The sequence below is a fragment of the Myotis brandtii genome, unplaced genomic scaffold (genome assembly GCF_000412655.1).
Source record: "Myotis brandtii unplaced genomic scaffold, ASM41265v1 scaffold71, whole genome shotgun sequence".
NCBI classification, from domain to species: Eukaryota; Metazoa; Chordata; class Mammalia; order Chiroptera; family Vespertilionidae; genus Myotis; species Myotis brandtii.
In genome coordinates this window covers 1,911,874-1,925,716 of record NW_005370787.1, presented here as the reverse complement: position 1 = coordinate 1,925,716, position 13,843 = coordinate 1,911,874, and the positions used below count along the sequence as shown (strand labels likewise).

General features: G+C 39.5%; 1 protein-coding gene across 1 annotated transcript in view; it reads right to left on the bottom strand.

Annotated features, from left to right (window-relative positions):
• Positions 1-13,843, bottom strand: part of ABCC4 (ATP-binding cassette, sub-family C (CFTR/MRP), member 4) — a 202,891-nt gene that overhangs the window by 15,891 nt on the left and 173,157 nt on the right. Inside the window, exons 27-29 of the mRNA XM_005882401.1 lie at positions 10,875-10,964; positions 5,750-5,922; positions 4,283-4,388 (exon numbers count right to left, since the gene is read on the bottom strand). Coding sequence (XP_005882463.1) covers positions 4,283-4,388; positions 5,750-5,922; positions 10,875-10,964 — 369 coding nt within the window. The remainder of the gene's footprint in view (positions 1-4,282; positions 4,389-5,749; positions 5,923-10,874; positions 10,965-13,843) is intronic.

Here is a 13,843-nt window from a genome sequence, read left to right as displayed (position 1 = left end):
TAATAAAGTTAAAATTGAGAGAACATCTTTGTAAAATAGAATTCTAAGCCTAACACATTAATGACACTTAATGAACCAAAACTGGGTAAATCCCTTCGGAGAGCCAACACACGAACAAAGCTATTAATTGGGTCACAGTTGTTTCCCAACAAGCCTTTTGTTTGATTTACTCACAGTAAACAAAACCATATCCATCCGTCTTTGTGCAGAAGTATTCACCAGCGCAACAAAATATAATTATTACACCTTTAGCACTTGCAATTACACGACTTTAGGATGACAACACTGTTGGTTATGCCCTTCATTAGCATCTGTCACTTCCCCAGCCACTCCCCAGGCTGGCCACCGCCCTCTGAAGCATTAGGCTTGGCAGGTGATTGACTTGTCTTTATGTCCTTAAACCTTTCAAAATAACAGAACAGACAAATCACCTGTTTTCTGGAAAGGAAATAGGTGTTTCTAAAGAAAGCAAGAAGAGCAAATTGCTTCAAAAAATCACAGCTTTGTGATTTATTCGGTGGCCTAGACCAGTGGTCGCAAACTGCAGCCCCTTGAGTGTGGCTCTTCCACAAAATGCCACGTGCGGGCGCGCACGTACAGTGCGATTGAAACTTCGTGGCCACACTCAAGGGGCCAGAGAGCCGCATGTGGCTCACGAGCCCCGGTTTGCCGACCACTGGCCTAGACTGAGGCGCTAGAGGTTATTCGTGGCGCTTTGCCGAACTAAAAGCCAATTGATAATCAGAAGCTCTAGAATAACATGTAGATGGAGCACTTTATTGCTCCTGGGGTGGATGGAGCAGAGAGAACAATTCCTCAACTCTGAGCTAGGGAAGAAGGTCTAATCCTGCCACTCCCTCCAGGAGTCAGCAGCAAAAACCAGCTGACCCAGGTGCAAACTAGTGGCCATAGTTTGCATCTCCTGGTAGGACACCTCACACCCCCCACCCCCAACCCCTGGTGACTGGAGTTGAGAGCAGGAAGGTAGCTGCGTGGTGAAATGCAAAGTCACCGCAGAAAACAAGATCGGCCCTCATGCCCGGACAGTGTGGCTTAGAGGCTGCATGTTGACCTATAAACCAGGAGGTCACAGTTTGGTTCCCAGTCAGGTCACATGCCCGGGGTGGGCTTGATCCCCAGTAGGGGGGTGCGCAGGAGGCAGCCTATCAATGATTATCTCTCATCACTGATGTTTCAATCTCTCCCTCTCCCTTTTTCTCTGAAATCAATTAAAAAAAAAGATCAGCCATGGCAAAGGTAACAAGCTCTAAAGAGAGTCCTTGCACTTCCCTTCTCCAAACCAACTTCTCCCTCAGTCTAGCCCAGTGATGGCGAACCTATGACACGCGTGTCAGAGATGACACGTGAACTCATTTTTTTGGTTGATTTTTCTTTGTTAAATGGCATTTAAATATATAAAATAAATATCAAAAATATAAGTCTTTGTTTTACTATGGTTGCAAATATCAAAAAATTTCTATATGTGACACGGCACCAGAGCAAGTTAGGGTTTTTCAAAATGCTAACACGCTGAGCTCAAAAGGTTCGCCATCACTGGAGCCCATTCACCAAGAGGCTCTAGCCTTACACCTAGAAACCAGCACTGACTCCTCTCTCTTCCCTCAGATCCCACATTCAGTTCATCACGCAGTCTGTGTGGGCTCTACTTCGTTATCTAGTCCAATCATTTTACCATCTCCACCTCCAGCACCTCAGTCTAAGCCACCGACATCCAGTGGGGAGAGAGGACTCAATTGTAAAAGCCGGAGCGAACGCCGTCTTTGGAGAACTGAAAGGTGATCAATGTGGTTTTAACGACAGTGGAAAGAGGGAGAGCAGAGTGGACGTGGCTGGAAGGGTAGGGAGGGGCTGGGCTATACATCACTTTGTAAAACCACATGAAGAATTTGAATAGACACTGATTAAGAGAGAGAAAATTGAGGTTGTTGAAATTTACTAGGAGATACTGACAAGTACAGTATTAAACAAATGGACATACTTTGATAAAGGCAACAGAGCTGACAGGTCAAGGAGATACTCATGAACTAAGTGGTTGGGAATGTGGGTCAAACTGTGATGGCTATGATTTAGGAGTGACCAACTGAGAAGTCAGCCAAATTCTGTCCTTCCTTAATATCCTAAATAGCCTTAATAGGCTATTTCCCTAACATACATTCTAAGGTAACAGTATTTCTAAGTAACAGATAATAAAAGGAAGCTGCTACCTTCAATGCTGTAATACCAAAACCCCAAAATAAATCTATGTGGTACATTTAGGAGCAAAGATTTTATTCAAACGGATCCCCAAATGAGCCGGAGATGAAGCCTCTAAATAAAGCATCTAAATAAAGACGGACAAAGTGAACCGGTGAACCTCACAGCATCAGTCATTTACTGTGGAAGAAGATGCTTTATGGGACAGTCTGAGAAATACAATGCTAGGGATGAGAACAACAAAATGACAGGTAAAAAGCAGAAATGAAAGGCGATTTTCCGATAACCATTCAAGAACACAAAATGAAGGATGAAGGATGCTTAATGCTAAACAATGTTTTTGGAATCTAACAAGTCTCTGTCATGTAATGTTGGAATGTCACAAGGTCACTCACAAAAGTCTGTGGGAGTGGCCTGCTTCCTGCTGCTAGCCCAGCTGACCGGCGGCACAGCCTGAAGCCTAAACGTCTTTGCGTTGGAAATCCCCCACTCCTGTGTGTACATTGCCAGACCTCACTCCTCTACACGCCCCGCTCTGGGGAGTGACATGGCTAAAGGCACCGTGTCGATGCTGACAGTCTATTATCTTCTCAAGGTCCCCATTGATGATGCAATCTGACGGAGCATGTATATGAAGTTGGGTGGGAAATAATATTCCTGAAAGCACCGAGGAAGTCAAAAGAGACAGCTCCATTACCATTGGACATAAGGAAGTTGGGATATTAACGATCATTTTAACTGGCCGTTTAACCTGTTTTGTATGGATCATAAAAATCACTGGTTAACTTCATCTGTTGCCTTTTGTGCACTATGCAGGCCTTCTTTACCTATTTACTTCTGTATTACTAACCAGAGCATCACTGGACACCGATATTTAGTGACAATAGCCTGAAAATAGCTTACATTCTTTGGGCTTATTTGCAGCCAAAGGTTTTTCATTTGAGGGATGATTTCTTTTTCATTTTATAAAGCCACATTCTAAGATCTCCTGAAAGTGAGTATCAGGGGAAAAAGAGAGAAAGAGAGGAGCTAAAAGAAGGAAGAGAGGGAGAGAGAAAAGGAAGGGAAAGACGGAATTATGAAGGAAGAAAGAAAACATATCGAGAGACCAAGGCTTGGAGCCTACCATGTGTGCAGTACCCGGATCTACTGTGCAAGGGACCTGCTGGCTGTACCTACAGTCTCTCAGCCCCAGTTCTACCTTCTTGCTACTCCTCATGTGTGGTACTGGAGCTGGGTCTCTGAAAACCACATTTCAGAGGCTCCTTAGCCAGTTGGCTCTTCGTTAGGCTGTGCCACTAGAAGACAGAGAACACACAGTCTACCTGGTTTCTGCCGCTGGTGCCAACATTCCCCCAGCAGTAGGACCTGGCTCCGGCCTCCATGTTCTATTAGTACATTGAGAAGGAGCCTCATTGTGCTGGTCCCTCCTTGGAGGTCTGAGCATCGACTCTTCCCTGGCTCTCCTTCAAGTTCCTAAGTATGGAGAGCTGTCCTAGAGCATGACAGCTGCTCCCTAAAATTATTTCCCCAGTTTTTCCTTTCACTCTTCTAGCCCTCCTATTCCATGTAGCAAATTTCCTGTATCAAATCCTTTCTGTTGAAATACTTTGTTTTCTGACTAGGCCCTTTCTTCTCAAAGACTCCCTTCTGACAGCACAGCCTGTGAATGTCCCAACAGCTGAGAAATTCTGCAGCCTTACCCAATAACCACCTGGCAGTCTAGATGAAGGCTAAATTTTTCATTAAGGGAATCCAAAATGAAATAACTGTGACATAGCAAAAATGACTGTTCTAGCACTCTATAATATGAAGTCATATCTTCAATTTGGAATATTTTCACGGTTGGGCATCTTAAGTAAAAATAACAATTCAAATAAGCTTTTAGTATGAAATTAGTGGGTATATTATTGAATAGCACATCTGAATGTGTGAAGTATTTGGATTATTGTCAAGAATGAAAGAAAAAATTAACTTATTGTAGATGTCTATCAAGCTTAACAAGAAAGGGCAAATTGAAAAACAGGTATATAAATAGAAACCAGAATTCCACAGGTGGGAATCTTACCATGATCTTGTCACTGTCGATAATGGTGTTCAATCTGTGTGCAATGGTTAGCACCGTGCAATGGGCAAATTTCTCACGGATTTTTTTTTGTATTAACTCATCAGTTCTGGAATCAAAGAAGTTGAATTTAGTTCAGTAAAGACAGACTTAAGACTTAAAAATATAATATGATATTTATATAATGTTTCTAAAAATCAAAACTTTAAGCATGATCTTGTTCTTTAAAGCAAAAAACACCCAACCTGAAAAACAAAAAGAACCAAAAATACGAAGCTAGTGTAAGGAGCCTCTGGGACAACCTCAAGCGTACCAACATCCGAATTATGGGGTGCCAGAAGAAGAGAGAGAGCAAGATATTGAAAACCTATTTGAAGAAATAATGACAGAAAACTTCCCCTACCTGGTGAAAGAAATTGACTTACAAGTCCAGGAAGCGCAGAGAACCCCAAACAAAAGAAATCCAAAGAGGACCACACCAAGACACATCATAATTAAAATGCCAAGAGCAAAAGACAAAGAGAGAATCTTAAAAGCAGCAAGAGAAAAAAAGTCAGTTACCTACAAGGGAGTACCCATATGACTGTCAGCTGATTTCTCAACAGAAACCATGCAGGCCAGAAGAGAGTGGCAAGAAATATTCAAAGTGATGAATAGCAAGAACCTACAACCAAGATTACTTTATCCAGCAAAGCTATCATTCAGAATTGAAGGTCAGATAAAGAGCTTCACAGATAAGAAAAAGCTAAAGGAGTTCATCACCACCAAACCAGCATTATATGAAATGCTGAAAGGTATTCTTTAAGAAGAGGAAGAAGAAAAAGGAACTCTTACCATTTGCCACACCATGGATGGAACTAGAGAGCATTATGCTAAGTGAAATAAGCCAGTCAGAGAAGGATAAATACCACATGATCTCACTCATTTGTGGAATATAATGAACAACATAAACTGATGAACAAGGACTGATCCAGAGATGGAGAGGCATTGATTGGACTGTCGGGCCTTGGAGGGAAAGTAGGGGAGGGCAGGGTTAAGGGGGAAAGATGGAGGGGAGTTATGGGGGGGAAAAAAGAGGAACAACTGTAATAATCTGAACAATAAAAATTTAATTTAAAAAATAATAATTAAAAAAAAACAAAAACAAAATTCATCATTTCTTCTTAAAAAAATCTAAGTAGAAAGTCTATTTACAAATTTATAACTTTTCATAAAAAAATGGAAGATATTCTTCCTTTCAAATTGCTTGAAACTATGAGGAATCAAATTTAGGAACCTAACTCTCTTAGGAAGCTTAACAGTAATATTAGCAGCATACAACATGTTTTGGTTTCTTCCTCTGCTTACCAGAATTGATGTTATCAAGAGATATCAAAGAGAGCACTCAGAAAAACTCACCATCATTAAATGTTTCTCATTTTACCACATTTAAAACTAGGATACCAGGTTATGTGCAACTCAACTCTGTACCTGAGATCCACGTTTGCTGTCGCCTCGTCAATGATCAATATCCGATTTTTCCTGAGAATGGCTCTGGCAAGGCACACCAACTGTCTCTGTCCGACACTGAAGTTAGATCCAGATTCTGCTAATTCAGTATCCATTTTGCCGGGAAGATCTTCAATGGCTTCTTTAAGTTGTACCTGTTGATATAGAAAGAAGAATGGTGTTTTCCTCAACTAACTACTATTGAAGTACACAAGCCTCCTAGACATCAGAGCTTTGGAATCCTTGGGACTTCTTCCATGTCTTCCGTGTATGGCCACATGACAGGGACAGTTATTTCCAATCAGTGTTCACTAAGAAAGATGGATATGTCAACTCAGGACAGAAACATTCTGACTTAAGAGCACAAACTTTAATGGGAATCAAGATTCTTCTTAGTTGCCATCAGTAGGCACAGTCTGTTCAAGTTCTATCAATGTCATTAAGACATATAAAGTATGCGAAATAAAATGATTCCTATGGTAAAATATAGAAAAATTTTAAATGTTTCTTCTAATTTTTTAATTCAAATTAAACTACAGGAATTTATAGAGACAAAGAATAGAACAGTGGCCCTGGCTGGTGGCACAGTGGTTAGAGCATCGGCCCACCCACTGTAGGGTCACAAATTCTATTCGGGTAAAGGGCACGTACCCAGGTTGCAGATTCATTCCCCATCCCCACTCAGGGTGAGTGCAGGAGGCAACCAGTCAGTCTCAGTCTCTCTCTCTCTCTCTCTCTCTCTCTCCCCCTCCATCTCTTCCTCCCTCCTCCCACTTCCCTTCCACTCTCTTGGAAAAGCAATAGGAAAAGTGAAGCTATAAAAGAAAAACAAAAAAAAAGAGTAGAACACCAACTGCCTAGGGACTGGAGGAAGCAATAGGAAAAGTGAAGCTATAAAAGAAAAACAAACAAACAAAAAAGAGTAGAACACCAACTGCCTAGGGACTGGAGAGTTAACTGTAAATGGGGGTGAGAGAAATGCTCTAAAACTGGATTGTCGTGATTATATAACTATAAATTTACCCAAATCACTGAATCACGCTTACACAGTGTGCATGCAGGGAACTATAAATTTACCCAAATCACTGAATCACGCTTACAGTGTGCATGCAGGGGGCAACTGATCAATGTTTCTCACATCGATGTTTCTCTCCTTTTTTTCTTTCACATCTCTCTCTCTCTCTCTCTTTCTCAAATCAATGAAAATATATCCTTGGACAAGGATTAAATAAGAAAGAAATTAACAGATTGATGAGTGATAGCAAATAAACAGGGGCACAAAATTATCATGTCAACTAACACACACCAAGGGTAAGTGGGCAATGTTTTCATGGTATTTCCTAAACACTGAAGCACTTCTATGAATGTGTTCTTGAATTGCGTTCATGATGGAGGTCCAAGCCCAACAAACAAATTCTCAGTTAGGGTTAAATATGGTAATTGTGAGTGAGGATTAAAGATGGTGTTGGTATTCAACATTCACATGAAAGATATACAAAGTGTAAGGTATAAGATTTGAACTGTGGTGCATTTACTTGTACTGAGATTACTTGTGCTGAAAATTACAAAATGAAGATGTCAACTCAGCCAATTGTCCTCCATTACAAGGAAGAGTACTTACTGAGTATTCTCTTTACGACACATATTCATAAGTCTACACCCCAGGTGACAGAACTGATCAAAGGTATAACAGTGGCAAGGCTTTTCATGCTGAGCTGACTTTGGTAGCACCTGTGTGTGCAAACTGGTCTATCTTATGATCAATATCCTGGCTTTGAAGAAATCATCTCACACTTTTGCCCAACTCAGATGACATCTCATCACTAGTCTGGTTTTTTACCATCTTTCAGGTCGTCCATACCTGCCTGATGAGGAGTAAAGGTTGTGAGATGAAGAACAACAGAAGTGAGTTCCAGAAAACAGTGTTTTCTGAGACTCAGTCTTCATTTACTAATCAGGGTTGGTTAGGAGAATGACTTGAATGCCAAGGCCCTCTGTTAGTGTTACCACACATCCATGTTATAATTAAACCTCAGAACGGAAAAGAAGAGAACTGAGGCAGTATATCGTAGTAGCTAGGAGTTGCAATTGCTGGATTTGAAAACTAGGTAACAGGGTAATGACTGTAAATGTAGAAGCAATGTCCTTGTCCCTATAAGGTATACATTTATGTATATAAGAGTGAATTGCAGCATTTAATGAACATTTCTGCAACTTACTTTCAAACGGTTTAGCAAAATACAAATTGTAGAAGAGAGAAAGCAAAAACTGGCAAAATGTTAACAACTAGTGACTTTAGGTGAAGGGCATAGGTTTGTTCATCAGCCTAGTCCTTCGACTTCCCTGTGATATGAAAATTTTAAAACACAGGGACCTTGAGGCCAGATAGCCTGGACATGAGTCTCACCTGGCTCTGCCAATTGAGCAAGTTCCTGGACTTTCTCTATCTTAGCTTCCTAACCTATAAATACTATCATATTAACAATAAAAGTGTCAACCACCTAACATTGTTAGAGTATAAAATTAGTATGTGTTGAGTTTACAACAGTGCTTGATACAAAGCAAGAGACCAATAGATATTACCTGTTATTAACAATGTGGTTAGCTGGCTTCTCACCATGGTCTGCTACATTTTTCATCTTTGCATTTATCAGGACTGAGAATGGGTATATATAATACAAATTTGTATGTTTTGACTTCTCATTGATAAACTGCTTAACCTTTAACCATTACTTATGTTATATTTATAGAGCTGCCATTTTGTTTTAGGTGCCAAAATCAGCACTAATTTCTAATGAACTTTCTTGAGCTTGCACCTGGCTATTTTTCAGGGCATATATCAAAAATGTATTTTCAGCATAATTTTTAAAAAAATAACCAAGATGAGATGGGCAACATCTATAGAACTAGCTCCCTTCTGAATGTCCATCTCCACCAAGGGTGAAGGAGGAGGAAAAACGAAGAGGACATTATTTTTTTAAAAAAAGCAACATCTTTTCTTTTTATTTGAATTTCATAAAGAGGAAAACCATAGTATCCTCTTATTGATTCTTAAGCCAACCCTGTGAGTTTGGGTTCCCATTTCTAGTATGGCATCATTTATAAACCAGCTGATCAGGGTTTTTAGTTCTCCTAAAATTTGACCTCATTGCTTTCTATGTTTTTCAATGAAAGATTTGGTAAATTTTTTAAAAATTGGGATACCAACTCTTTTGCTGAAAAGCATACAAAAGTCATATAGAAATAAATCCTAGAGAATCGCAATGGTGGGGGTGATTGCTCACACTAAGAGGCAACAAGGGCAATTCCAGGAGCAACACACAGAAACCATTGACTTCATTTTGTGAAATAAATTCATGTTCATTTTTACACAGGAAGTTCCAAATGTGGCTTAAATAAAGGCAGATCTTAGTATTATTTACCACTTCTTACCATCTCATCATTTCTAGACTTCTCAGAGGCTACTAATTTTTACTTTAATTTTGGCTCCTACAGATGAAATAAGTTACTGCCAAGTTCTAAGATAGTTTTTAAAAGGATTTGTCTCCCAATTAACATTTCTTCACTGTCTAGGGAACACTGTGTTTCTAGGGTAATATTACTATCTGAGAATCTGTGAAGACAGATCTCAAGCTCTGAAATATATAGAAAAATCATTTACCAATAATTCCTGTTTTTTAAATGTGTGTCACAAATTCACCACTAACTGTGCCCTAGGAATTCAAGAACAGGAATCATTCTACTGTCTTTCTATTTGATGGTTAACTATTCTCCCCGCCTCTTCTCTTGTAGATTTTCACGGTAGAAAGACTCGCCAACTTAAATGAAACCAGAGGTCCACCGCTTCTTAAGTAGAAGGAGCAGTCAGTGGTCAGCCCAATTTAGGAAAGTGAGATCCCCAAAGTTGCTGGAAAGCAGGGTGGGGTGTGAAGACTCAGTACCAACATGCCTTCAGAAACCAGAATTACTGGCAGGAAATTGTCGGGCATCCAACTCTGCTTGCTCAAAGTCAAAGCTCATCTATAAACGAAAGATTTCAGGGCTATCCCTGGAAGGGACACACTTAAGTAGAAGGAGCAGTCAGTGGTCAGCCCAATTTAGGAAAGTGAGATCCCCAAAGTTGCTGGAAAGCAGGGTGGGGTGTGAAGACTCAGTACCAACATGCCTTCAGAAACCAGAATTACTGGCAGGAAATTGTAGGGCATCCAACTCTGCTTGCTCAAAGTCAAAGCTCATCTATAAACGAAAGATTTCAGGGCTATCCCTGGAAGGGACACATGAAATGGCAAACGCAGATTCAAAATAACAATAATGTGAGCAATTGATCAATGGTCTTGTGTGTTTTGTTTTTTAATATATTTTTTATTCATTTATTTAATGAGAGAGAGAGAGAGAGAGAGAGAGAGAGAGAAAAACATTGATTTGAGAAAGAAAGGCGATTGGTTGCCTCCCCTGCATGTGCCCTGACCAGGGTTGGGGATTGAACCTGCGACCCTTCAGTGCACAGGCCAATTCTCTAACCGCTGAGTAACACCAGACAAAGCTATTAGTGTGTCTGTGTGTGTGTGTGTTTTAAAGAAACAAGCCACAGTTCTCTGAAATAAAGAGAATGTTAATAAACACTCAGAATGTTTAAACACTTTTTAAAAGCAAAAGACTGAGCTAGGTTCTATGAGGAATGAGAAGTCTATCTATGGTTTAGAAGTCTAGATATGGTTTCTGCCATCCTGTAGTTTGAATCAACTTATAGAACCAGGGCAAATACACAAAATAATTAGTATTAAAAAATACAACACAACAAGGCCTGTGAAAATAGGAGCAAATGATTTTTCACTGTTTCAATAATCTTGCATTGGGTTTTATTAAATGCCACCCAGCATCACCAATTTCCCATGCCTTTGGATTCTAGGAAAAAAGTTAAAATGAAAACATGAGGCACTATATTTTTGGTTTTTAACATCATCAATATACTCATTTTATCTATGTCATCAATGTTATCCTAGGTGGTGAACAAAGTGACAAACCAAAAAGTTCTCTCTTAATTACCTGGAATGCTATAAATGTGCATATACTGATGCTAACAAATTAATTACATGTTATAAATTACCTCTTTTAAGGCATTCCACAGTTCCTCATCTGTATGCTCATTAAAGGGATCCAGATTTTTCCTCATTGTTCCAGTGAATAAAACAGGCTCCTAAGTACCACAAAAAAGTGAATGTTATTTCTGTACCCTCTTTTCCATGTATTCCAATACTAACTTTCAATTCAAAAACCCCAAATTCACTATAATCATGAGTTATACGGTTGCAAATATTTAATTACAGAATAATCTCTATATTAATTTTCCATTGTACAGCGTGCAGTCCAAAATATCTCCTGGACCATTGAACACTAACAAAAGAAACTACTGAAGTGTGTCATCTTAAGAAGAAACTGAAAAAGGAAGGTTGACTTTTAAAAATGCCTTTCTGATAATGATATCTGTTCAAACAGAAAAAAATGAGAATATAAATTATTTGAGGTTACATCAGGACAACATAAATTAATTGTCAATCCAGGTGTGGTGTGATACTGGAATTTGTGTTGAAATTTGTGCCTCAAAGCAAAACTGTTAAGTATTTTCACATTTGCACAGAAGAATAAACTAGGATATTTTCTCCATTGGGAAACCAAACTTTCAGGATTGGGAATCTCTCTATCTGTTTGAATGGGACAACCTGTTTTTTTGTCCTAAGAGAAGGTAAACTAATAGGGCCAATGACACCTCTATTCATAAAGAGATCACCTCTGATTTGCATCAGCAAACCCCATGTTATCTTGTCTGTGCATCAGGATTTCATGACTCATAGAACTTTGTTATTAACTGCAAGGGCTGGATAACCTGAAACCCATTGTGTGATGTGCGTCATAATGAAATTATTTTTATTTAAATAGCTCTTCCTCTTCACCTGCCTTGGGAGGAACCACAATTAAATTACTCTTGAAAAATATGCCTCCTTCTAGGTTATAAGTAGGCCGTTTAAGTTTTCTTTTGAGAGGCTCTAGGAACCCAGGCCACAAGAATATGGGCAGCAGAAAAGAGCTCAACAGGCTACTTTCAAAAAGGTGTAGAACAATAAGATGCAAAGCTATGGGAACAAGAGGAGATTGGACTTTCCCACCAGTGCCAGACTCAAGGGAATCAACAGCCTCGGATCTGGCCTGGCCTTGGGGCTGGACGGTTCCTCTTCACTTCTCAAAAGCCAGAGAGAAAGATAGAGACGGTACTTTAATCTTCTCTAGCCATGAAGAAGCATGACACTCAGAGAACCTCCCACACTTTCTCTCCTTATTGTCTTAGTTTCAGGAAGGGTGAGGGAAAAATGGATGCAGAACACAGATGGTCGGCCATCAAACAACATGTATCCCTAAGCAAAATCCTACATTAGAAAGACATTAAGTCCTGGCCAGTGTGGCCCAGTTGGTTGGGCACCATCCTGTGCACCAAAAGGTTACCAGTTTGATTCCCAGGCAGGGCACATGCTAGGGTTGTGGGCCCAGTAAGGGGCGTGCAGGTGGCAGCTGATCAATGATTCTCTCTAATCATTGATGTTTCTCTCTCTCTCTCCCTGTCCCTCTCTGAAATCAATAAAGATTTATTTTTAAAAAATAAAACAACAACAGAGAGAGACCGGAGATACTCTGTAGGCCTTAAGGAGGGTCTGCTAACTATCACTAAATCACTGATGAGTATCATAAAAAGAAATTAAGCATTTTCCAATGCAAAAGGGTCCCCACTTAAATCTGTACTGTAGATCTAAAAGAATGTATTAGGCAATTACTCATGTTTACTTAGCAGTATGAAAAGAAAAGAGTTTAATAATAATAATATTTCTCTTTAAGACATGCCAAATATCCTATATGATAAAAGGCTAATATGCAAAACGACCAAACAGCAGAATGACTGGTCGCTATGAGATGCACTGACCACCAGGGGGCAGATGCCCAATGCAGGAGCTGTGGGCTCCCTCCCCCCCACTCCCCCGCACGAATGTCGTGCACCAGCCCTCTAGTATATTATAAAATGAGTAAAATTTCAATAAAAACTTGTTGAATAAAAAAATGATTTCTCAAAACTTTAACTGAGTAAAGCTATATTTTTCTTTAAAACTATCTGGCAATTTGTTAACAATGTCTGCTTTAATATGCCAATGCGTTTTATGCACCATGTTCATTTTGGTTTCTACTCATTGCACTCTCATCCACTTGTCAAACAAGAAACCATTATATTATCTTCAAAAGGTAATAAAAGTGTTCACAGTAGAAACTACTGCAGGAGCAGATAAGGGTCAAAATAATACCTATCAGAAATGATAATTCATATTTAAACTACCCACCTCCAAGCAATGAAGTTAATAAACTAATCTTATAAATAAGTGTTATAAAAATATTTGCAGACAGAACATTTTAGTGTTAGACATTTATGGTAGGACACACAACCTTCATGTAAATATATACTAAATTTATTAACCTAAGTACTAAATTTTTCCTGAAGGTGCACAATTAAACCCCATTTAATAAGAGTGAGCTGGCACGATACAGTTAGAAAAAGAAATGTAATATTTTAAATGGAGCATTAGTATTAAACCTGTTTTTCATGTTGGTTTAAAGGGTACACTATTTTTATCCTTTGTACCAAATTTAGTAGTAATTTTTTTCCTTTGTTACTAGCATAACACAAGTTCATATTAGGTGTGTGACCCCAAAAAGGCCACTCTGAATCAGAGCACTGAGTGTAGTAAGTTGATAATCCCTCGACACACTGCAAGACGGGAACCTATCGGCCTACTGGACCTTTGGACACACCACTGGAAGACAAGCCTCTCATTCTCCTAAAAAGAAACCCTACCCACTAACCTTCAGACACTTAAAACCCGGGACCAAGACAAAAACCGTACAAGTGGTTACAAACTCGGCAGATAAAGCACAACACTTTACACTCCTCATTTCAGTCCCAAACCAGGAAACCGCCCTCTTATTAAAATACATCCTCAGGAGTGGCTACTGCCACTGCTTCTTCCAGTCCTGAGAGCT